Source organism: Paroedura picta, chromosome 2, assembly GCF_049243985.1.
Source record: "Paroedura picta isolate Pp20150507F chromosome 2, Ppicta_v3.0, whole genome shotgun sequence".
Classification (NCBI taxonomy): Eukaryota; Metazoa; Chordata; class Lepidosauria; order Squamata; family Gekkonidae; genus Paroedura; species Paroedura picta.
In genome coordinates, this window is record NC_135370.1 from 63873111 (window position 1) to 63898654 (window position 25544).

The 25544-nt window shown below is 43.5% G+C and overlaps 1 protein-coding gene across 1 annotated transcript; it reads right to left on the reverse strand.

The window, feature by feature from the left end:
• Positions 1-4327: 4327 nt before the first annotated feature.
• Positions 4328-16270, reverse strand: LOC143829467 (tetraspanin-6-like). Its single transcript, XM_077320432.1, has 7 exons — positions 16107-16270; positions 13750-13938; positions 11033-11107; positions 9137-9232; positions 7616-7765; positions 6935-7018; positions 4328-4523 (listed from the first exon to the last, which is right to left on the reverse strand). The coding sequence occupies exons 1-7, from the start codon at positions 16179-16181 to the stop codon at positions 4455-4457; spliced, it is 738 nt and encodes a 245-aa protein (XP_077176547.1). The 5' UTR covers positions 16182-16270; the 3' UTR covers positions 4328-4454.
• Positions 16271-25544: the final 9274 nt, after the last annotated feature.

The following is a 25544-nucleotide window of genomic DNA, read 5'->3' on the forward strand; positions in this document are numbered from 1 at the left end:
TTTTTGTCTTTTTAGTGTTTAAGAAAAGGCCAGATTTTTCTTACTTCACTGACCTTTTTAATCAGCTGTTCTTTGCCTTAGTTTTTGATAGGAGGGTAGCGTCATCAGCATACCAAAGTTTATTATATTCCTTCAGTCTTAATTCCAGCGTTTGATTCTTTTGAGTTCAATCTCATAATCATCTCAGCATACAAGTTAAACAGGAAGAGGGAAAGAATACAACCTTGATGGACTCCTTTTTCTAGTTTGAACCAGTGAGTCACCAAATTGGGTACATACAATGGCTTCTTGGTTTGCATAGAGCAATTGCATCAGTCTGATCAAATTAACTGGCACCCCCAAAGCTTGCAGGGCTTCCCACAATTAATTGTGATCTACACGAGTGGTCCCTAACCCCTGGTTCATGGACCCGTCCCGGTCCGTGGATCAGTCGGTACCAGGCTGCGGCTCCTGCTTGTCCTTTTCCCTGGCTGCTGCTGCCTCAGGGGCTGCCCTGCCACTCTGCTGCCGGCTCACCTTTGGTGCTTCTCCAGTGGCTGCCATGGCTGGGGCTCTTCCTCAGCGTGGCACTGCACAGCTGTTGCTGGCAGCACCCCCCAGTAGGCAGCGGGAAGTCAGGGGCACCAGTGGGAAAGCAAGCGGAGAAGGGGCTCAGGTGGCGCTGTCCCTCGGCAAAAGACTATCCCCAACCGGGCCTCTGTAAAATTGTCAAATGTTGACTGGTCCCCGGTGATAAAAAGATTGCGGACCACAGATCTACACAATCAAAAGCTAGCCCATGACTTTCCAAAATCTATTGCAGGTTTGCTATATGATTACAAATGCCATGCCCCTGTTGAAAGCCATTTTGAACATCTGGTAATTTTTTCTTCATGATTGTTGTGTGATTTTGAGCAGGATCTTACAGGCATGAGAAATGAGGGCTATTGTATGGTAATTGAAGCAATTTTTTGAGTCATCTTTTTTTTGGTAGTGGGATAAATACAGATTGTTTAACTCTGGCCAGTTATTGGTTCTCCGGATTTTCTGGCACCAAGTTGTAATGGCTTTGATGGTACACGTGTCAGAAGCTCCACGGGTATGATGTCAGTGCCTGGGGAGTTGTTGTTTGGCAATTGATTCAAGGCTTGTTCAACTTCCTTCTCAAGAATGGCCAGTTCAAGTTCTATTTCTATTTTTTTTCATGGTGAAGAGAGCAAATTTCTGTTCTGTGTATTCCTGCCAACTGTTCTTGATGCTCTGTTGGTCAGCCAGTTTCTACCCTTGTTTATCTTTGACAGTGCTTTTGCGAGCAGCAAATGGCATTTGGAACCTCTTGTGCAAAAGCATTTCTTGTGTGTCCCTTTTTTTATAATCATCTAATGCTTGTATTTCTGATTCCAGTAAGCTTCACTGTCCGTTCTTGCTGCCCTTTGAAAATCCGTACTTTAATTTCTTGTTTCCTCCCTTTTGCTTGCAACTTTTGCAGCTTTTCTACATTCATCTATTCTTATAGTTTTATCTGAGAGCATTTTGTCTGGCTTCTTTTGCAGTATGTGTTTAACTGTCTTTTCAACAAGAGTTGAATTAACCTTCTGCCACTATTCATCAGGCATCTTCTTTGTTGCATCCAATAGTTGAAATCAATTTTTCACCTCTACTACATATGCAAGCAGAAATTTTATTTACATCAAACTTCCTTAACCTTCATGTTCTTGATGTTGCAGAGTTTTGTTTTGATTTTAGCCAGTAACAGTTCATGATCTGAACCACAATCAGAACCTGGAAGTGTTTTGACAGCAAGTATTGAACTTGGACCATTGTTGGCTGCATAAGATATAATCAGTTTGGTTCCTGTGTAATTTGGTAATGTCCAAATGTATAGGAGATGTTTATGCTATTTGAACCAATTGTTCCATGATTAGAAACCAATTTTCATGACAGAATTGTGCCAGATAATCAATCATCTGCATCATTTCCTTCTCCAAGTCTGAAGTTGCCAGTAATGCCTCTCTCTGCTTGTGTGCCAACTTTTGCATTGAAGTCACCCATTATGTAAATTACATCCTTCTTGTGTACCTGTTTTAAAGTGTCTTGAATGGCAGTATAGAAGTCTTCAATTTCCACCTCTGTTGTTGGATTGTATACTTGAGACAGCTGTGATATTTATTGTTTGACACAAATTTGAATTTTATCACTGATTGTCAAGAAACTTTCCACTTGAGAAATCTTTTAGTTTGCAATGAAAGTCACACTGTTCCTTCTTATGGAGTTCTGTCCTGAATAGTAGATGGTAAAATCCCCCAATTGAAAGAAACCATCATCTGTCCAATGTAATTCACTGTTGCCAAGGATGTCTATGTTCAACCTGACCATTTCTCTTTTGACAATTTCCAATTCTTGAGTCAGTGCTCTAACATTCTAAGTTGCTATTTGGTACATCTTTGTAAAGTGCAGACTCTTGCTTTCACCATTGCCAACATCGGCACCTGGGGTTCCTGCTCGATTTGCCCAGGCATATCAAAATCCAGGGCTACTTGCTGCAGGTCCTTGCTTCTCCCCAGTCATTTGTTGGGTACCTTCTGGCCTGAGGGACTCACCATTGGGCACCATATGAAAAAGGTGGATTTTCTTGGCAAAATCTTTGCATAGGGTTTTCTTGGCAATTTTTTTTTACAAGGTAGGTCGCCAGGTCTTAACCCTCCCCATTTACCAGGGCTTGGGACTGGCACGCTCAGGTGTGCATGGCTAGGTTTAGACCCTATTAATCCCTGCTTTAAAAAATGAAAACTAGTTTTCTGGGGATTCCTCTGTTGTGGGGCAAGTGAGGAGGCAATTTGGGTCTGCTCCCAAAGAGGTAAATTTCAGTGTGGAAACGGACAAAAAAACTAAACTTTTTAAAATGCAAATCCGAATGATATCCCTAGTGTGGAAACAGTCATAGCCACATCACCTCATGGCATGATATTACCATAGGTATACTTGGCAAGATTTACTAAATCCATGCCTCTTTCTAAAGATATGTTAGAAATTGTTCAATTTTCCCTAAAACTCTGGCATATATATAATATGAAAAAAGTGGGGATGGGGTATATGATCTGCTTCATGACTTCTTATTAAGCCTCAAGGCCCATGGGTGAAGTAAAAAAGCAGAATACCTTCCTTAACTCCATTTTAAAAAATCTGATGTCCCTACTCCATAACCAAAAATTTTAGAAAAAGTATATGCTGTCTTTGTATGAACCTCAACATGGCCAGGTATCAAGTGTTCTTAAATATTTATATCCTACTTGATCACTTTAGAAACACAAACTCCTAATTATATACCAGAGAAAGGTTAAGTCTTATCTGAAGCTGGAAGATCAACATAAGGTAACCATTAACACCTCCTCTTTTCAGGATTAAGAATCCACTCATTTGACCACAACTCCAAGACCCTGCCCCAGGACTTTTCATGGCTGCTTCCGGAGGCTTTAGAAGTATGTTCTGCATACTCATTGACAAACCACTTAAAAGATCTGAAGAAAGGTTTTATGTACAAATTGAAGAGCTTTTGGGTATAATAGATTCTTTGGATCAGTGGTCCCCAACCTTCTTATCACAGGGGACTGGTCAACGCTTGACAATTTTACTGAGGCCCGGGGGGGTAGTCTTTTGCCGAGGGACATTGCTGCCGCCACCTGACCCCCTGCTCCGCTTGCTTTCCCAAGCCCCTTCCCTCAGCCACGGCGGCCGCTGGAGAACACCAAAGGTGAGCTGTTGGCAGAGTTGCAGGGCAGCCCCCAAGGCAGCAGCCGGGGAGGAGGAGCCGTGGCCCGGTACTAACTGATCCACGAACCAGTACTGGTCCCCGGACTGGAGGTTGGAGACCACTGCTTTGGATAACTTACACAGCAGTTCTTAACTAGCCGATTCTACTTCTGTAGAAATTCTTTCCCCACTGACAAGAAAGTAACAGAATCAATGGAAGGCTACTCCTTTTTACCTCAACAATTAGACACTGACAAATTCCAATAGTACCATTTGATGCAGTCAAACAAGAAGTCTAACTACCATAACAATGAATTACCCTTATCCAAATATAGTGAGCAATCATCAGTTGCACCAACAATGCTGACTGAGACCTAAAATTTGGCCTGAATATACACTAACATGGATCAAGTATGGTAGACTGGGGAGGATCTGGATTCAAATTCCTACTCTGTCATTAAGACCACTGGATGCCCTTAGGCCAGTTTAACCCACCTCATAAGGTTGCTATTAGAATAAAATGGAGGGGAGAATCATGTATGCTGTGCTGAGCTCTTTGGAGGAAGACCAAGATTCCAATAATGACAAGCAAGAAGAATTTTGTACTTTGCAATTTTTATGATAATTCATTCAAGTAATGTAAATGTTTTGTCACTGCACTGTAAGCCTTACAAATAATGAACAATATAAATTCCAGCTATAAAATTCCTATCAGCTTCTGAAATTTACTGAATACTTTCATAGTTTTCTTTCAGCATTCTCAGCAGCATATAGCAAAGTAGAATCCCAGTGAGCTGACCAGAGAGAGGGAGAAAATACACAGGAAATGTTAGATTTGGCTTCACATCTCATTTTGTCCCTATACTTGTGTGAGTGTGTTGCATTATTATTGACTTAAGTGTGATTAGGCTATCATGACTCTGATGAAATTTGGGATTGAAACCTGTACCTGCAGTGAAGCTTTCAGCTATACAAGACAGAGTTCATTAGTTCTTAAATTCATCATTTAAATCCAAACACATACGGACATTTCCAGGCCCTCAAATCCAGAAGTGAAATTCCATGTTTGCCTACCCCATTAAACAACAGTATGTATTATGTGGCTCTTGACACATGTTGATATAGTAGAAGGGAAGTGGCTTCATCTGTATTTCTTCCTCTTTCAGCAATCAGAATTGGTGTAAACTCTGCTATATGACACACGTACAATGTAGGAAGCAACCACAAGCTATGTTTCCAGAGCACAAAGTCATGTAAGACCACATACAATACAAAACTGCCTTATTTGGATCTGGTAGTCTTGGGGTCAGTTTTGAGATTTCACACAAGTATTCTTGGTGTGTGTATTGTCCCAACACAGATAATGTAAAGGTTTTGTACTTCCTTAAAAATTTAAAGACTGTAGCCTGAACACTACTTTCCTCTTCTGTGGATTCAGTCTAACAAGCTATAATTGCTAAATAGCTCCCTGGAGGGAGAAATTACTGTGGCAGAATGATAGGTGAAAAACAGTTTGTATCATCAGATATTGATAACATTGTATATATTTCTAGGCCAAATCTTTCAACAGATTCATACACGTGTGACACTGCTAGAGGGGTAGGGCATTTCTCAGGATATCCATTTTCCCTCAGAATTAATCTCAAGACAGAAGAAACAAAATGGCAAGCTTCAGCCAAGAGAAATAAATCCACCACCACAATATTGACTCTTCCATCAAATTCTACAATTAGCAAAGCAAGCTATGATCCATCTTTAGGGTTGCCAGCTCCCTCCTGGCAACTGGTGAAGGATGGGGGCAACTTACTGGGAGCAATAGAGCAGTTCATCAGACGTACAACCGTATGTTGATATCACTGACCACTTCTGGAACATCAGGGTGACACTCTGGTATCTGGCCAAAAATACTGTGGTAAATTTGGTTCCTATCATAGGTTTTTGCCCAGATACCAGTGTCACCCTGACAACTTGGACATGATGTGATTTCTGGGTCATGTATGCAAGTAACATGGACACGTTGCTGCATGTCAGATGGATCTCCCCCTCTTGAGAGCCAGCTTGGTGGTTTGGTTAACAGTGGCAGCCTCTAATCTGGAGATTAGAGGCTTGATTCCCCACTTGGGCTAGTTACAGTTCTCTCAACCCCACAGGATGCCTGTTGTGGAGAGAGGAAGGGTGGGCAATTGTAAGCCGCTTTGAGACTCCTTTGGTAGTGCGGTAGAAAAAAAGCCACAGCTCTTTTTTTTGGGGGGGGGGTAAGTTCACCCCTTGTTGGCCAGTTGATCAGTGATGGGATATTAGGGCCTGGCAGCAGGGCTGGAAACCTCCACCTATACTGGGAAGTGTGGCAGCCCTAACCATCATAGAGCTATTAATGAAACCATAGAAGCATTTTGTCTAGTGTATCATCAGATGTATCTGGAACCTGACATGAAATATTTCCTTCACCTGACTCTTTTTCATATGGTAATTATCCCCCTAGAATTGTGAAGTAACCCTAAAAATCATAACGTACTTTAGTTCCCTAGTCCTTCAATAAATTTATTTAGATAATTTAGGGTTTTTTCCCCTTTAGTTGATAGGGTTTTTTTAATTCAAAAAATTCTCCTTCCACTTCCTTCCCTCATTACTTGATTTTCTCTATATCATGAAGCCACCTACCCTTCAGATTCCCACCTCACAGGTTTTTCCACAGATTATTCCACATTTTTGCATTTAGCTTTATGTCCTTCCTGCCATACAGTTTTTCTATGTTCGAAGATTTGCCTCAATCCCCAGCTGGTTTTAATCACAGAATCTGGATGACAAAGCTTTTTGAGGAACTGAGTATTCCACAACACTACATCATCTCTGTGTTACAATCTAGTCCAGCAGGGCTATGAAATCAATCTTAATAATCTTGATTGGAAGAATGGAAGGTTAATTTAATCTGTTTTCAGCTGGGTCATAACCATTTCACACATGCACAAGCACCTAGATTAAGTCCCAAAACTGTATAAGAGTGGGGACTGTTCTGCTTCTGCCCTGTAAGAGCCAGTTCACTCAGAGACAATAATGATCACATTTGCACCTGAAAGTTAATGCATGTGTGCACACAGAAGCATGCACACAGGCAAAGCCTGTATGCAAGGAACAAAGTCTAGCAGAGTTTAATTGGGGACGGAGAAGGCTTAAGCTTACATTTAGTTAACAAGATAAATCTTACCTGTGTAAGTCCAATGAAAAGCCCAATCCCTCCAAACATAATAAGGTGTTCTTCAACCCAACCTCTCAGTTTAACAACACATCCCTGAAAGACAGAGAGGTTGCAAAAGAAAGGGGGGTAACATGAAACATAGATTGTAAATGTTTCTTCAAGCTGAGATGGCGAGGGGCAAGTCAGCCACAGTAGCAAAGGCTCCTGTGTTTTTTATAATAATTATATATAAGAGGGCTGGTCGAGAGCTTTGGGGGGGGGGGCTTCTGAATGAGTTTGAATTACTTTATCTGCATAACCATCATGTTATCTGCTACCTTTAAATATTCCAATTTCAAGTATTGCAGATTTCAGCACTGAAATCAAGAGGGGAGAACCTAGCATTTTTAAGGTACAGTTTGCTGCCAATAAACCAAGGCCAGACACTTCATACTAGTCCGACACAGTTGGGAGAACACTGCTAGATTTCTCATCTCACTGCTCTTGGCTTCAAGATATTCCTCATCTGCGCTGCCTCCAACTAACTGCCAAGTCAAGCAGGGTTAGATCAGTAGCTCCAGCATCAGGATTTTCAATGCCATTATTAAATCTGATGATGCAATCAAGGAAGAGTCACCTGGCAATCAGCTTGAACATCTTTTGGAAGAGGAGATGGCAAGATGTGCCTCCTTATGACAAAAATACAAGTACCTGCTGGTTAATGTTGGCCCCCTCTTTCCTTAAATCCACAACACAGCTTTTCCCATCTAGTTTACAGCAGCTTGTTGGGACAGCTGAAGAGACAGATCCAAATGTAGTGTTCAGCCAGTCTGTATAATTCTCAGCACCACAACACTGAAACTAAAGTACAAGGATTTTAAAAAGAGAGAAGAAAAACAGTTTTAAGGAAGAAGTTCAGTAGACAAGGCTGTTCTTCCAGAAAAGCAAGTGAAACTTCACTTTCTAATCTCCTTTTGTTCAACTGTCCGAGGCTGGTGAGTTGAAAGAGTTAAGACAGAACCCCCAGGCGTGACTGCTCAAGAAATGTGTGTCTAGCTTTTGGTTCCAAACTCACATTTTGTCAGACAAGTTTTAAAAGTTTTTGCAGAACTTCAAAACTTTCAATCCAGAGAAAGTATTGGCCTTGGGGTGGGGGTGGGGGTGGGGGGAGGAGAGGCAATGATTGTGAGTCTATAAAGTTATTTCTTGGTGGGGCACTGATATTTAGTTAGAAACAAGAATAGTTTGATTCTTCTTCTCCAGGGCCAATAGCTGGGGGGAAACCCCAATTTTAAGGTACTTCCACCAAGAGATTTTTTCCCCACCACATGGAAAACAGGAAGCCCGTAGATGGAAAGGGAACTTTCACATTACAATGTGCTTATTCTGTACAGAATTTGTGGCATTGCTGGGACTTTCCTCTTAAACTGGGAAGAAATGTGTTTGTTTTTCTCCAGATTAAAGGGGTGGCTGTCTGGATATTCCACTTGAGGCCACAGAGAGGGGGAGAGAAGAGAACTGAACTCCACTTTCAGAATGGCATGGGGCAGTTTGCTTGCTATGTGCCCTTTTTCATTCCTTTGCTGAAATGCACTATAGCGTTACAGAGAGTTTGGAGGGGGGGGAAGATATTTTCAGGGCTGCATTGTGCCTACACTTTTGTGCAGTCATGATGGGGGAAAATAAGAGATTATAGTCTGTGGAGCAGAGTGAGAGGGCTGCCAGTCCCATCCATTCCTGTACTGCTTGCTGCTTCAGGGGCACAGTGTTGTGCCTTGGCCTGGCGGCAGCCACATTAAACACAGTCAGTTATTGCCAATAACCGGTCAAAGGGCTGAACTAGACAAGTGATATTTAAAGAGTTCCCTATGGCAGCTGTGCGGACTGGCACAGAATACTCCACATGGAGCAGCAAGAACAGGGAAATTAATCCTGTCCTTCCAGTGTTATTTCGGCATAGGTAGGTGGCTGGAGGGAAGCCAGAATCCTTCTCTCCCCCACAGCAATGATCCAAGCCCAAACAGGCTCTCCTTTATTTTAATTTTTTTTAACAGCCATTCACTATAGCAGTTGTGTGGCTTCAGGGAGCCCAGACCACTCTTTAAAAACATGTAGTTGCCACTTCAAAACGACTGAAGATACCCTTCTTACCAATTCTCCCTTTTGATTCTAGTTATGAAAATGTTTGCTTTACTGCTGCTCTTAATGCTTGCTAGAGGAAAGGCTCTTTACCTGCCTCTGTAGTTCATCCACTGCTTTAGTGACTGGCAGGTCAGTGCTGTACTTGTCCAAGGTCTCTAAGAAGCTCCTCAACAGAGTCTGATGCAGCTGCATTAATAAGCACACTTTCCTTAATATGTAACCAAGTACAGGATTCTCCACATATTGCTTCCACATATTGACGTCCAAAGAAAGTAACAGAGCAAAACGAAGAGGAAAGAACCATTTCTAGATACAAATTGGTTCCTTGATTTTAATTCATTTCACAGTTGGCCTGGAAGGCATTTTAAAGCTCTGTACTTAACCATGATCTCCTCAAGTGGACCTTCAGTATATCACTCCCCAGTCAAATCTGTTTTTTAGAGTTACAAAAATTATATATTTTATATAAAAAAATCAATATAAATAATTAAAAGAGATGGGGACAAAAGCTATCTTGTATCTGAATATACAAGAACTGTATTAGACAATAATGGAAACCAAATAAGATGTTATCAATCAAAATTCAGCTCTTAAGAAGTGTTTCCTCTTTACTAATAAGGCAGGCAATTGGAATGCTTCTCAGATGTCTTTTGAGGGTTGCCTTGAGAAGAGTGTCCTGTCCCTTGAGCAGAGGTTTAATGTTTGGAAATGGGCAATTGAACCTTTTTCATGGTCTATTGGGATAACTTCCCATTAAAGTGACAAGACTCCTTTTCCAAGTAGTTGTCAATTCTGCACTTTTGCACATCAGTTGTCCTGAGCCAATAATGCAGTTTTTCTACAGACTCCCAGCTAGAAACAGGGATACACACCTTAAGTGAAGGAAACAGCTTTTGCAGTTCATCTGGAGAGAAAATAGGCACCAGCTGTAACAGTCAAACATCACACAGAAGTGCACGTATATCTCTACTCCATAGCCCTGATTTGGCTGGAAAACCTGGTAAGACATGGCCGGCGGCTGTGTTCCTTGCAGGGCTTCTGGTTTTACTCATTTGTTTTGAGAAGTCTGGCTGTTTGATTGATTGGAGAACACAGCCAAGGTATATATTTCCATACTGTCTCCTCCTAGATTTTATTCTTCATTTATGAGCAAACTGCAGATGTTTTCTGGCTTAAAGTTTCAGCATTTAATTGGGTTGTTATTTTAGAAGGTTTTATCTGAGCAGGGAATATAGTTTTGGGAGGTCAAATTAGATGACCAAGGGTTCAACATCTGGAAACATATCACCACACAGATGTTTGATGCAAACAGGCCACCTGGCCAGGACACAGTGGACCCTGAGATCCAGCATGAAGTACAAAAGGGGGTTGAATCCTACCATGCTTGAGCAGAATGAGAACACATCTTCCTCACCTTCTTCTGGCATGCCTATCTGCACTCTAAAAAGCCTCTGCTAAGAGTTCGGTGACTCTCAGGAACAAAATGCCACACTGTCCAAGGAGGCTCTAATGTGGCACTACTAGTGGAAGAATTTTGACTCAGAAGTTTGCTGAAGTAAAGAGGGGCCATCTTATTCAATGCTTACTGCAGCCACATGACATTTCCCTCAACTATCTGCAGAGGGACATACAGGATCGTGCTTGGATACAGAAAAATCCAACCATACAAGATTCACCTTCTGTACTAACAGATGTAATTACAAGTGACCATACTGTAATAATTTACAGGAGGTTCCCCATCTGCTTGCATTTTCTCAGCATTAATAAGTTTGGGGGTACGTGGGAGGGAAGAATGACTTCTTTCTGGGGAAAGAACATTGAGCTCTGGACTTGGGTTTAGAGGAGGCAAGCAGGAGAGCATCCTACTTATATCAGCTGCCCACAGTTGTTGGAAGACATTTAGTTTCATGATCAGACTTTCTGGCAAGACCACAGAGTTGGGAAAACAAATAGAAGTTATTTCTGTGTGCACACATACACACTTACCTTCTTTCTGTAGGAGTAGGCAGAAACAACAACGGCGGTTTCAACAAGCAAGACTGCCAGCAGCATGCCTATGAACTAATAATGGGAAGTCAGGTGTTACTTCAAATGGCCTGCCACGAAAATTACTCAAGACTCCATCGTGATAAGCGTTAAGAAGCTTACACAAAAATATTTGGCACCCTCACTTTCTGAGACTTAGCCATCCCTCATCTAATTTTAATCCATTTAAGAAGCCAATCTTACTTTCAAAAGACCCACAAAGCCAAATTCAACATTTATCCATTACTTTTGGCACCCAACCTTTCTAAAGAATGAGGTAATGATTGGAAATAGTCAAAAAGTCAAATGGCCCATATATGGTTAAAAATCTCTTTTGGTAGTGGCAGATTATCCTTTCTAGAACATCAGGGGCAGTACAGGGGCTCTGTACTCCTGGTATATTTTTTGGGGGGGGGGCAACAGTGGGAGGACTTTTGGAGTTCTGGACCCACTGGTCTACCTCCTGATGGCACCTGAGGTTTGGTCCCTGTGTGATATAAAGTACTGGGTTGGATGTGCCACTGTCCTGATCCAACATGGATTCTCTTATGTTCTTAACATCCTTTTTATTGGGATATATATGCAGCGTTCATTCAGTCCCATAGCCCTGAAATCAAGAGGCAAATGAAGCCGCCTCGAGCCTTCGGGGGGAGGCGGGGTATAAATATAAATATAATAATAAAAAATAATAATAATATTTCTGAGGGCTCATCAAATAGAGATGCCAAGTCTTGAGTTGAGAAATCCCCAGAGGTTTGTGGAAGTGGGAGTTCAGCTGGGATGTGACACCATGTTCTCCAGAGGAACTTCTCTACTGAGACTATAAAAACCCAACTGGTAACAGTTAGGACCTTCAAAGGTTGAATGTATAAGTGTTAAAATTATATTAGTTTTATTGTGTACAATTTATAAAAACAACTTTAAAAACATATATCCAGCCCATAGGCTTTTGCAAACCAGTATGCCATGCACTATTGCCAACCAATAGACTAACACGTTTCAGCCCTTATAGGGCCTTCTTCAAAGGTCAGAAGCTTGCCAGATCAGAAGCTGTCCCTCTTAACCACTACATAATGCTGCTGCTAATAGTTGTCTGCTTGGCTGTCTTCAAGATTGTTAGCCTTCACCAACTCTTGCCTTGCATTTCCTGAATTAAATTTCTTAGAGCTTCTGACACACTGTTTTGCTTCTAGCCATGCCTCAGGGCTTTCCATTGAGAGCCACGGTGGTGTAGCGGTTAAAGAGCAGCAGACTCTAATCCCCACTCCTCCATAAGCAGCCAGCTGGTTGACCTTGGACTAATCACAGTTCACTCAGAGCTGTTATCATAGACCAGTTCTCTTAGAGCTCTCAGCCCCACCTTTCCCCAGGGGAGTGGAAGGGAAGTGTGTTTTTAAGCCACTTTGGAACTCCTTCATGTGGTGAAAAGCAGGGCATAACACACAGAGAGCTCTTCTTCTTTCTTATCAGGAGCACCTCTTGATCTCTAAGGGAGTTTCCTCTCTAGTTTGTCCCTCTTTTCATCACCAAGAATACTATGAAATGTTAATGTGATGCCCTTGGAAAATATTTGTCCTGTTCTAGAGGCCAGATACTTGAGTGGAGTTTAGTTTAGTTGCTCAGTAATGGAAGGGAAGGTGCAAGAAGGTAGCTTTACAAGGTAAATTGCTGCCATGTGATGCTGATTTACATTGCTTAATCAAAGAAAAACACATTTATGGTTCTTTACATGGAGTTATTGCATCCTTATAACTGTCCTCTCCAAAAACCTCATTACAATCAATTGAAGAAAGACCGTGATAAGATAGTACTGGAAGTGGAAGACTGGCTTTCCCAACACAGGCACATAACTTCTTGGTATGCCAGTTCACACAGGCAGTCCTTGGCTTGAACAAGTGCTGGTAAAGCCTCCATCTGCCTGAGAATTTGAAGAGCCATTGCTAGACTAAGTAGACAATTTGTTTTGTTTTATTTATTTAGATTTCTATACCACCCATCTCTTTGCAGCTCTGGGAGGTTTACACTGAACATTATATCACTTACATGGAACGTTATACAGACTGTAACATCAAAACAACTTCCAATACTTAGCACTACATGGACTACAGGGTCTAGCTCAGCATAAAGCAATTTTATATATTTAATGGGCTAATCTAGTTTCAACCTGCAGTTTTAATCTAAACATATGCTACTCAAGGCACTTTTCAACCTTAAAAAAAGCTTTTCAATTATTTTGGGCAACTTTCTGAACTGACGAAAGATGATGTAGATACATTGACTAAGGTGACCAGATTTTAACATTGGTAAAGCGGAACACCATTGACTGGGAGGGGGGGAGGTTCTTGATTAAAAATTTGGTCCATATGGAGCAACAAAAAGTTTCATAGAAGCATAGAACGAAAAATAGTATTGTAATTTGCCAGATACCCCCAGATGTCCCTCCAAAAGTCGGACAATCTGGTCACCTTAACATTGACTTACCATCAGGCTTAACCCCCTCCCCCCATGTACACATGTGGCTTTGCCTTAAGAAGACTCTGCTCTACGTTCTCCCAAATTAATTGTCTTATGGCCATAAAGAAGAAGGCACAAAAGATCCAGCCATATCCAACAGCTGTTCTTGGATACATCTGAAGTTTTATTTTAAAATAGACATTTATGGAAGCATATTTACTCACCAGTTTGATCATCTTCGAGTTGTGCTTCTGCAGGGCAACTGCCCCAAAAGTAGATACAAGGATTATTATTGTTCCAACGGTCATGATGATCACAGGAACTCCTGAAGCACTTTCATTTACCACCACAAAAGTATCATGAATTTTCACTTGAATTGACACACCTATGCACATTAGCACAATTCCAGAAACCTAGAATATTTAAGAGCTGACAGTTACTAACATAAGCTGTGAAACAGTATTTTGGGTAATAGCAGAAACACACTACATCAAATATGAAAAGCACCTCAAGAAGAAAGCCAAGTATGCCATATTGGAATATGTTGTCTTGGTCCTTGATCATCCTGGTTCAGTGCTAGGTTACCAACAGGCCTGGAGACAAGTGTCCTTTTTCTAAAAGCACATCAGATCAAGTGTCCGAAAACATACGCACTGTCCCTTTCAGATAAAAAGGTAAGCTTGTATTGGGAGGATGCAGTCTCCTCATATGCATGGTATAATATAATATATTGACTGGCAAGGATTCAAGAGCCATCTGCCTACTACAGAGGTAGAAGAGATCTCTTGCTGTGAATTAACAACCTTCCACGGACACCAACAAGACTCCTCCGCTTTAGCATTTTCATTATGAAGAATGTTTTTTTTACACCCTGCTTTTCACTACCAGATGGAGTCTCAAAGCAGCTTACAACTGCCTTCCCTTCCTCTCCTCAAAACGGACACCCTGTGAGGTAGATGAGGGTGAGAGAGCTCTGACAGGACTGCTCTGCAAAGAGAACAGACTGTGACAAGCCTATCACTCAGCTGACTGCATGTGGAAGATTGGGGAATCAAACCCGGCTTGCCAGATTAGAAGCCACAGTCCACCAAACTGACATGTACTAGTTTAAAATTTCTCAGTTTGGAAATACAGAGGAAAAGCTGCACCTCATGCATGTTTAACCAACCGTAGTAAAAGTACAGAAAAATCCCATACATGATTCTCCCTTATCCATTTGGCTTCATGAGGTACAGCATTTGTTGTAATGCAAGACCAGTTTTTCCCCAGGTATGCTATCATAGGGTGGGGTGAAGGACATCTTAAATTCCAATACTTAAGAGTTGCCAACCTCTAGGTGGCACCGGCGATTTCCCACTATTACAGCTGACCTCTAGACGACCAAGATCTATTCCTCTGGAGAAAATGGCTGCTTTGGAGAGTAGACTCTACAGCTTTCTACCCCACTGAGGCCCCTCCTCAAACCCCACCCACCCCAACATGGCCAGGTATTTCCCTATTAGGTGTGAGCAACCTTATATACTAGAAGTTTCTTTTGTATGACATTTTAAGGAGGGACATTTTCCTTTCAGTAAATTAGAATGAGTGAGCCAAGGTGGAGTGTCCTTGGCCCTACACTACCTTTTCTAAAAGGAAATTATTTTTAAGAGGCCTCATGGCCTGCCCCCTATAAGTATTTAGCAGGAACATATTCCTGATCTTTTAAGTAGGGATACTTAGCACTGTCTTAAAGATGCTTACAGCTAGAACTTCAAGGAAATCTAAGTTTGAGTTGTTTAGATAGGAGCCCCATACACCACATAGCAAATGGCTTTGCCAATAGATATCATAAGACTATTTAAAATAACTTACCATTTAGTATCAATATTAGATGTTCAGAGTATTTAAACAGAAAGAGACAGGTATGTACCTATTCTGAAGGAGCAGACAAGATCCCAGTTTAAATTTGCCAGAGCAGTAAACATTCCAGCATATGGAAGCCTGCAAGCTCACAGTTTATTGTGTTGAGGCTTATATATTCATGTTTTCATATTTTATGTTTTCATTTTATTCCTTTTTCTTCCTATTCTTTCCATGAATATCACACTGAGGAACCCATTGTACTTGCAGTATACTACACATACAAGTCCATGCTCACTTTTGAACATTTTATTTATTGTTAGAGTTAGATTCTGCTCCTCTTCGTCACAGAGCTTAGGGTGGTTTGCCATATCAATAAAACAATCTATAATCAATACAACACAGAGAACAAAGTCTGCATCTGGAGGCATCTCTCAAACCAACAAAATTTAATTCTGGATGTAAAGTGTGCATAAACAAAAAAGCTTATAACCAGAATTAAACTGTATGGGTCTTAAAGGTCCCACTGGACCCAAAGTTTGTTCTACTGTTTAAGACCAACACAGCCATCCACCTAATAAAACACATAGAAAGACTACCTACAGTAAAAAGAGAATAAGTCAAAGTCATCAACAGTAACAACATCAGCATTTTAAAAGTTATGCAAAAACCACTAAATGCAGCCCTGGCTTGTTAAACCCAAAGCAAACCCTAAGAGCATTTGAATTTAAAAAATACTTACCCAATAAAGTAATATAAGCAGCCATAAGCCAAGTTTTATTAACTTTTCTTTATTATTGCTCTCTGTTTCCTTCATCTTTTCCTGTTCCTCCTGGAGCCACCAATGAGACTGGATATAGTTACTCCAATTACCACTTCTAATTATCACACTTGTTACCAGTCTCAAGCAAATGCTCCTTTTTATAGCAAAGGTAAAGTGGAACAGATTTAAATTTTAAAAATGTTATTCTGTTGTAACTTTTCTGGAATAAAGAATCACTCCAGATCACTTTGATCCCCAAACAACTAATTTTAAAATAGATCCTAATATTTTGAACTACTGGTGACCTAGTGGTGACAGACTGTTAATTTTGCTGTTTTACAATTGATTGTTAGCTTACATTAATTGTAAGAAAAGTTGAGTTAAGCTCCTTGTAAGAGATACCCACATATTGTAGAGCAAGATTAGGAAATGTCCAATCCTGGGTATTTTTGGCTTTGTTTTATAGATAAGAAATATATATACAAGGCCCAATGTAGTTCCATTCCTTTTTTTTTTTTTTAATATGCAGGGCTGTTTTGGGAGCCCCTGAGTTTTACCATGGGAGCGAATTCTTTACATTCTGGAAACTTCACTTAAAAAAACAAAAAACAAAAACAAAAATGCCTGGGCCTCATGGTGCAAAACTTAGGATGTCTGAAACTCTGATTCCATGTACTGTAGTTATGATAAAGTCAGCCTTTAACCAGCCAGATTACTTTGACCTATGTGTGATCCCACTTTGGCTGAACTGTAGTTAATTATAGTCAATATATAGCTTGTTTCAGAACTGCAGTTCTTCATTACAGAAAAAATAACCTTATTGGACATTTTCCTATCTTGAAAGAGATACTTGAGTCCAGTGACACCTTTAAGACCAACAGAGTTTTATGTTGGTATTAAAGGTACTACTAAATTCAAACTTAGTTCTGTTTCTTCAGACCAAAACAGCTACCCACCTGATTCCATCTTGAAAGATATGTGTTGTTGACCAGTGGAATTATACTTGTGATATCACAGCTGTTGTCACTTACACAGAGAGGCAGGGAACTTGCTAAAAGCAAACTAATAGACCACATTCCTTCCTGACTGTGAACTCCTGTCCTCTGCAGTGATTTTTGTGTTAGGTAGACGCAAAGCTCTGAGCCACCCTGTCTCTCTATTCACACCAAGCAGAGGGGCTTAGCTACTGAGGACCCACATTTTGATTGTGAACTTCTCTCTCATTCTGGGATTTGAGTGTTAGATGGACTCGGGGCTCCTGACCATGCAAAAGAGGTTAGGCCAGACGACAGCCTTATATAACCTGAATTCCAGGGGACCTATGTTGGTAGGTTCCAGTGACTTAAGGCAGTGGTCCCCAACCTTTTTATCACTGGGGACCGGTCAACGCTTGACAATTTTACTGAGGACCGGGGAGGTAGTCTTTTGCCGAGGGACGTTGGCACCGCCTGAGCCCCTCTTCCGCTTGCTTTCCTGCTGGTGCCCCTGACTTCCCGCCGCCTGCGGGGGGCGCTGCCAACAGCAGCTGTACAGTGCCACGCCAAGGGGGAGCCCCAGCCATGGTGACTGCTGGAGAGCACCAAAGATGAGCTGGTGGCAGAGTGGCAGGGCAGCCCCCAAGGCAGCAACTGTTGAGGAGGGAGGAGCCACGGCCCGGTATCAACTGATCCACGGATGGGTACCGGTCCCCGGACCGGGGGTTGGGGACCACTGACTTAAGGTACTCTCTCATTGTCACCTCTGCCAAATCCTTTGCACCTGGCATGCCTGCTGCTGCTGACCTCTCAGATCTCCACTGACAACCAGCAGTGAAGTTTCTCCCTGGTTGGGTTCTTTGAAGCAGAGGTGCCAGGATGCTGTGCCTTCTCTCCAGCCTTTTCCACTTGCTGTTCCCTCTGGCCACAGCTGTTGGCCTATAGCCTCCATGCTTCTTTTCAGAGATTACACTTCCATTGCAGGAGCTCTGCATTCAGGAGAGCATACTGTCTTTTATTCAGGGATCATGTACACAGGCCAACTTGCAATCTGGCCAGATGCAACCTGGGTGCTTTCTGCATTTGTAGCTTTAATTTTTATTCTCAGTGAACTGAAGCCCATATCCCTTTAATCCACATACCTTTTTGCATCCGGTTCCTGATCTCTGCACGTTTGTCCTCCTGAGATTCTTTTCTTTCTTTTTTTGTGTGCTGTTGATTGGCCCGAGCTACTCGGTTAGTTTCTGTCAGGGGCTGTCTTTGAAACTGTAAGTGGAGAGTAGTTTGAAAGTTGCTTTCAGTTCTGAGCTTATCATTTAAATATTGCCTTCATTTTGTCTCAGCTTCTATGCTATAAAACCATTTAGCAGGTTTAATGGAGGGGCCGGGACCTGGTTCTGTATTGTCTCTCTGTTACTGGCTGTGGATCTGGATCAGGTCTGCTGGCTGCTCCTTCCTCTAAGGCAGTGGTCCCCAACCTGCGGGCCGCAAAGGACATGGCGCCTGGCCGCAGATCCCTCTCCCCGCCCCCCGCAGTAAAAAACTTCCCAGGCCGCAAGCTTGCTGCGGGAGGGCGGGGAGAAGGAATCAGGGCCGCGCCCGCACACGCAGCGCTTTTGCGCTGGCGCTGGTGCTGGGCGGGTGGGCGATGGCGTGGGCGCTGCTGTGCGTGCTGCTGTGGGCGGCGGCGGCGCCGCCGAGCCAGCTGGCGCTGGTGGTGGGGCCGGTGGTGCTGGCACCCGAGTGCGCAGAGCCCGTGCGGGAGCCCGGCTGCGGCTGCTGCCTGACGTGCACCCTGGCCGAGGGCTGCCCCTGCGGCGTCTACACCGAGCGCTGTGGCGCCGGACTCAGCTGCCACCCACCCGGCGACGAGCCCAAGCCCCTGCAGGCGCTCCTCGATGGCAAGGGACTCTGTACCAACGTCAGCGCCGCCGCTGGAGCAGGAGGGACGGCAGGCGGCAGCAAGCTCCGCGACCTCCTCTTGCGCGGGAGCCCCGGGACAGGTAAGCGGGCCCAGAGGGAGCCCGGAGCCTTGGGCAGTGGGGTCGGAAGGAGGAGGCCTTTCTGAGCAGCCATGTTCTCCAGCGGGACGGGCCCCCGGCGGCCGGGGATCGGGGCCAGGCTCGCGGCATGGGGGAGGGGGGGAATATGTCCTTGCTCACCTCATTCGCTTAGGACCGTGCTCGCCCTTCTCCCTGCACATGGGCATGCGCGATGTGCGGGTGGGGCAGTTACCCTGCTGGTCCCCAGCCACAGAAAGGTTGGGGACCACTGCTCTAAGGAGTCCTCTTCATCATGGCTGGTCCATGATACTGTCCTTCAGAACCCGCCTTTGGAGATTTGGGAGGGCTGTCAATGTAAGGGGGGATGTTGCCTTGTTTCCAGTGTCTTTTCAGGGGTGTGTGTCTGACCAGTTGAAGTTTTCCTGTGAGTTTGATGTCATTAGCTTGTTCCTGGGCTGTCTGTAAGAGGGATCCCAGAAATATAATCCACCCCCAACTTGGAGAGATTGTAGAGGACTGGGAAGCAGGGGGAGTTTCCCTGTGCGTTTGATGCATGTAATTTGCAGGGAGTCCATTCTACACTTTTGAACCTGTGTCTAACATTTCCTCCATGGCACTTTCCTGGCTTGACCTTAGTCTTGCTGGGTTACAATGGTACTAATTCTGTTTTCAAAAATGCCCCCTGTCTTCCATTTCTATTGCAGAGATTCTCCAAGACTTTGATTCTGTTTTGCTGGGCTTCTGTTGCCTTTGGGAAGAATAGAGGATGGGGCAAGTTCTTCAGGGGGATGTAACAGACCCTGTAAATACAATTCCCATCAAACTTCGAGGACAGGAAGAAGAGAGTCAGCCAGAGATCTACTGTGAGTGTGGTGTCTCTAGTGTGCACAGGGCCCATTCTACATACTCCTGAATGTGCACTTGTCATTTCTCTAGAAAGTACTTTGCTTAGGGCACCTTCTTTGGGGGCCATAATTGGGATCCCATGAATCCAATTTTCACAAAACATGGAGGGTAAGTAGAGGATAGTCAATTGGAGATCCTGTGCAAGTTTGATATTTATAACATGCCTGGGGCACATTCTCATTTATCACTATTGGTTCATCTAGTATCAGAAGGTTTGTAATGGTCCATGGTTCATGAGCCATGCATACCACGAACTGAACTGCATTTTCCTGGTTTGTGCCCATCCCTATAAATAAAGGATGGAGGGAACAAGGGGGTAGATACACACTCACTAATGAAGTGCTCTGCATTCAGGTAATCTGATGTGAGATGATGCTTGATGCCTCTTTGACTACCTGTGCTTTGCTTGCATATTTATAAACTAGTAAGAAAGCCTATTACAACCAGAAATGCAATGGGTGCTAGGACCCAGGGGGCACTGGGAGGTGCAGATCTCTCTTTCTATCTGCCTGTCTCTCACAGCAGGAGCATAGCAGGTAATTAGGGCTCGTTCTTAGGAGGGAAGCAGGGTTGGTCAGCAGCTTGGGGCAGCTCTCTGTGTGTCTCTCTCTGCCTCCCTTGCAGCAGGAGTGATAGGAGGGAATGAGGGTTTGTGTTCAGTCTGGCAGGGCTCTGTCTGTCTCTCTCTGGCTTGTCAGAGAGGAGCATGGCTAGTGTCCAGGGAGGGAGAGTGGGAGCTGTAAGGGCAGGGCCAATCAGGCTGCACCCTGATTGCTGCACCCTGGCTGGCTGCACCCTGATTGGCCCTATTCAAACTTGGACAGCTGGACACATTCCAACCCCCCTCCCAGGCTATTTCACAAATATACAGAGGAACCATGGATAAGGATGAGGTAAAATTTACCAAAACATTTGTAAGTAACCCATGCAATATTATCCAAAGGATACTAAACTTGGTAAGTACTCCACCTGGAACTTCTTGCCACTCAATATTTCACTGACAGTTATACTTGGACTGCTTTCAGGAACAAGAAAACCAGCCACAATTTTAAGTAATGATTCTAAAACCAAGGTAAGATTGACCATAGTGGTTCTATGCTGCATGTACTACTTAAAAAGAGGTGCAATATATGTCAATTTAGCTGCTCTCTTTCCCCAGCCAACAGCTGGTGCTGGAGCTGCATCAAAGCTGATTTTAACAGCAACATAAGCACCTGCATGGAATAATAAGACTGTCTTGCCAGTGCAAATTAACATCAACAGTCTCTGTAGGTTCCTGCCCCTGAGAGTGGATTAACTCCCAGTATTTCACCAGTGTCCTAACAGATGGCTTGGCCTTTACATAGGTGAACAAAGCAATAATAGCCATCAGATGCTGGCAGGTCTGTTTGGCAGGGCTGAAGCTGTCGGGATTTTTAAAATATATGTATTGAAGCTTTGAGAATTCCAGTCAGCACAAAAGTGTTGAAGTTCAGAGTTTTCTTGCTGGCAAGCATCAGAAAATTGGACAATCCTTGTTACAACAGCTTGAGGCCCTCTCCCAGGTCTAGGGCTCAACAGAAGACCCAGGTTGTCAGCTGCCTGGAGAAAAGAGAAAAGTCTCCTTTAATGGAGACTTAATGAATGATACCCTGAACAGTTGCCACACCATGAACAGTTTCAGCTGCTGATCTCCATACACGAAGCCTTTATTAAAGGGACAGGGATTTGTTTCTCCAGGACTGTTGATAGGGTTGCCAATTCTAGGTTGGAGAATTCCTGGATGTTGCAGGAAGTATAGCCTGAGAAGGGCAGGGTTGGAGGAGAAGAGCAGTATATAACGCCACAGTATTCACCTCTGAAGTAGTCCTCAGTTTTAAATCTGAGAAACCTCAACCCTCTCCTGGAAGTTGGCAACCTTATAAGGTTACTCCAGCACCGTGATGTTGGTGCACTATGTGGTCGTTTACAGATTTTATATATAGTTTAATGAGATATTGTTGTTTACTCATGCAGTTGATAAGGATGGAGTGACACAGTGGTGCAAGTAAGAGCCAGCCTGGTGTAGTGATTAGGAGCACCAACGTCTAATCTGGTGAGCTGGAAGCTCCCACATGCAGCCAGCTGGGTGACCTTGGGCTCGCCACAGCACTGATAAAGCTGTTCTGACTGAGCAGTGATATCAGGGCTCTCTCAGTCTCACCCACCTCACAGTGTGTCTGTTGTGGGGAGAGGAAAGGGAAAGTGATTGTAAGCTGCTTTGAGGCTCCTTTGGGTAGAGAAAAGTAGCATATAAGAACCAACTCTTCTTCTTCTTATATCTGGGAGTTTCCATGGAAAGATAGTTCAGACTGCCTGTTTGCAAGCAATATGTGACTTGGCAAGTCTACTTAGAAGTAAGCCCTTTTTAGTCAGTCTTACTCTGGGAAAAATGTTTTTAGGACTGCAGCTTTAATTCTCAGTGTTTCTACAAACACCAGCTTTGTTGGTTTTATTTTTACTGTATTCATTGTAGAAAGTTTTTTGTGTCTGGAATAATATTCTTGGAACTTTACCCTTAGATGCTGTCTTTATTTCCAGTTAAGCATATTACATGCAAATCCAGGAATGTCACCATTCCATTGTTCAGATTTCCAACTCCAGCTGCTTAGATAATTGGTTTCGTTTAAGATTAAAGTGTTTCCACAATAAATAAAAGATTGTGTGTGTGGTGCCATTGCAAAGTCTTTCTATTGCCAGTTAAATAAGAGAAAGAGGCACTCTGGATTTCCAGACCATCTTAATATATTTTGGAATTTGTGGTGCAAAAATTGCTGGGTGCATTAATTTCAGTATCTATTCCAGTAAGCTATACCAGAAAGAGCCAATGTGGGTCTCGGAATAAAAGTCTGATATGTACATTTGTGGCACAAACCAGTGAAATTTAAGGACATTACAGTCGCACTTATTTCAGTGGAAGCATGTGTGAAACCGATAAAACACACAATATAGATACATTTCATATAGTTGATTGTTAGTTCCTATGAACCATCAAGGGTAAAGTAGATCATTCACAACAGCCCCTTGTGACCTTCCCTCCAAAATGGCATGAATGGTGTCATGGGGCTTCCATAGGCAAAGAAACACAAGGCAAGGAAGGCTGCAGCAACTAGGGGGAACTGGGCAAATGGCCATTCCTGTCTCTTCTGCCAGGTGGGTTCTGGTAGCAAGAGGTTCCACTAATAGAAGAGGGATGGTGATTTCAAAGCCCCAGCTAGTACACTCTCACAGTTACAGTACTGGACTAGGATCAAGGTTCAAATGCCACTCTGCCACAGAAGCTTGTTGAGTGACCTTAGATCAGTCTTTATAAGCTGGGGGCAATGAAGGGAGAAACAAGATTTTTCTACAATGGGGGGGCAGGTTTGCTGAAAAATCCTAAAAGTAAAAAAAATGACATTAAAAACAAACAGAGAACAGGGGGCATGCAAAGAAAGGTAAGGTGAGGGAGAAAGAGAAGGGCAGAAGAGGAGGTACATAACCCATCAGCCCTGTATTCTCAGCCGTGCTAAAATTGGAGGTGGACAAAGAAGGGTGGAAGACCCATTGACTCTTTCTCCCATGCTGAGGCAGTAACATTAGGGATGGGTGCAAGAGTATCCCTTGGAATCCCCAACCAACTTTGCCTCTGAGGTAGGAAATCTGCTACCCCTTGAGTCCTGCCAAGGTGGCAGGACTGAAGATTAGCAGGAAAGTGGTGCAGGAGTTATTGCTGCCCCTGCAGCACTAAGATGGCAGTGCTGGAGGAAGACCACAGGAAGAGGATCAGAGGCCCAAGACATGGGAGCAGCCTGGTGGTGGAGTGACAAAGGAGAGGTAAGAGGAGAAATAAAGGGAGAGGATGGTGGGCAACAGGGAAGGAAACAAAGGCAAGGGGGATACCTCCTTTCTGCTAGCTTCTTGTGGATCTCCACTTGTCACTATATCGAATTCTCAACATGGTCCCATCTATGCTTATTTAAATCAGGAGACTGGGGCAATTGACAGATCAGATAGATCTTTCTATAGACCTGAGAAAAGGTTTTGCAGAAAACCCAACATAATGGCAGCACTGACTATAGGTTCAAGAAGCAAACCCCCTCTGTGACCACTGCTTGGCAACTGTAGCAGAATTAATAGCATTAAAGTCTTTGTTTCTCTCAGCACAAAACAGGGCTGTTTTGGCCTTTGAGGGAGGACTCATAAGGGCCAGGCCCACAAGTAACCACTTGCTACATCTTCTGTTACTTATCCAGGCTCAACTGCTCCCTACTATTCAACAGCAGCAGCCACACAACAATCAATGCAGTGCCCTGATTAGAGTTTCAAATTAAGATCTGGGATCAAATTACCACTCCATCTGGGAATCTCACTGGGTGGCCTTAGTTCGGTCACACACTCAAAAGACTGTTTCCAAAACTGTGATTTGCCGGTACATTCTCACTGCATTGAATTCTGAATGCAGACTCTGAATTTACGGAGCCAAATAAAACAGTTTTTCCATCATGCAGAAGGGGCCCAGGTCAGAGCAGCGAAGGGCAGCAGAGTTCAGTGACATGCCTTGTCCCTCAGTGTGGTTCTTCGGCTACAGCCCATTGCTCAGCCCAGGCGAGCAGGGAAGTAAAATGAGTGTGGCTGGAGTAACAAGCTTGTGCTGCAACACAATCAAAATAAAGAAAAAAATTAAAATGCACCCCCATTCCTTGATTCCCATGGCACTCAAATCACCCAAGCAAGAGGGAGGGGGTCCTTGTGTTGATTTTTGCTCAGTGGCCATGCATGCTGGAAAACAACGCAATCGACTGCCAGTTTGGTGTAGTGGTTAGGAGTGCGGACTTGTAATCTGGCATGCCAGGTTCGATTCTGCGCTCCCCCACATGCAACCAGCTGGGTGACCTTGGGCTCGCCACGGCACTGATAAAACTGTTCTGACTGGGCAGTGATATCAGGGCTCTCTCAGCCTCACCCACCCCACAGGGTGTCTGTTGTGGGGGGAGGAATGGGAAGGCGACTGTAAGCCGCTTTGAGCCTCCTTCGGGTAGGGAAAAGCGGCATATAAGAACCAACTCTTCTTCTTCTTCTTCATTACACAAATGTCTTCCTTCATGAAATTTACAAAGTGCTCCATTGTGCCTGAAATCATAAGGTGCGTTTAGATGCTGGAGGGGGAATTGGGGATGTGTAGGGTCGATTTTACACTTTCTGGTGCATCCCCAGAAAGCAGGTGCTTATGCTACTGCAGAATAGTGTTGTAATGTGATCATGTTCAAAATAAATTTTAAAATACAGAGGGGAGGAGAGGCAGATTATTGGTGGGAGTTGATGTGTCATCCTTTGAGGCAGGAAACAGCAGAGGAAGCCAACTTGTCTCCTGAGCTTCCTCACTGGCTGAATGCGAATTCTCTCCCAGGGGAGGGGGAGGAATCTGTTTTGATCAACATTCACAAACTGCACAGCAAACAGGGAGTGCAATTGGGTATGCACATGAAGAAAGTGCTTGTGATTTCATTAAGGCGACTACTGTGCTGTTTTCAGCT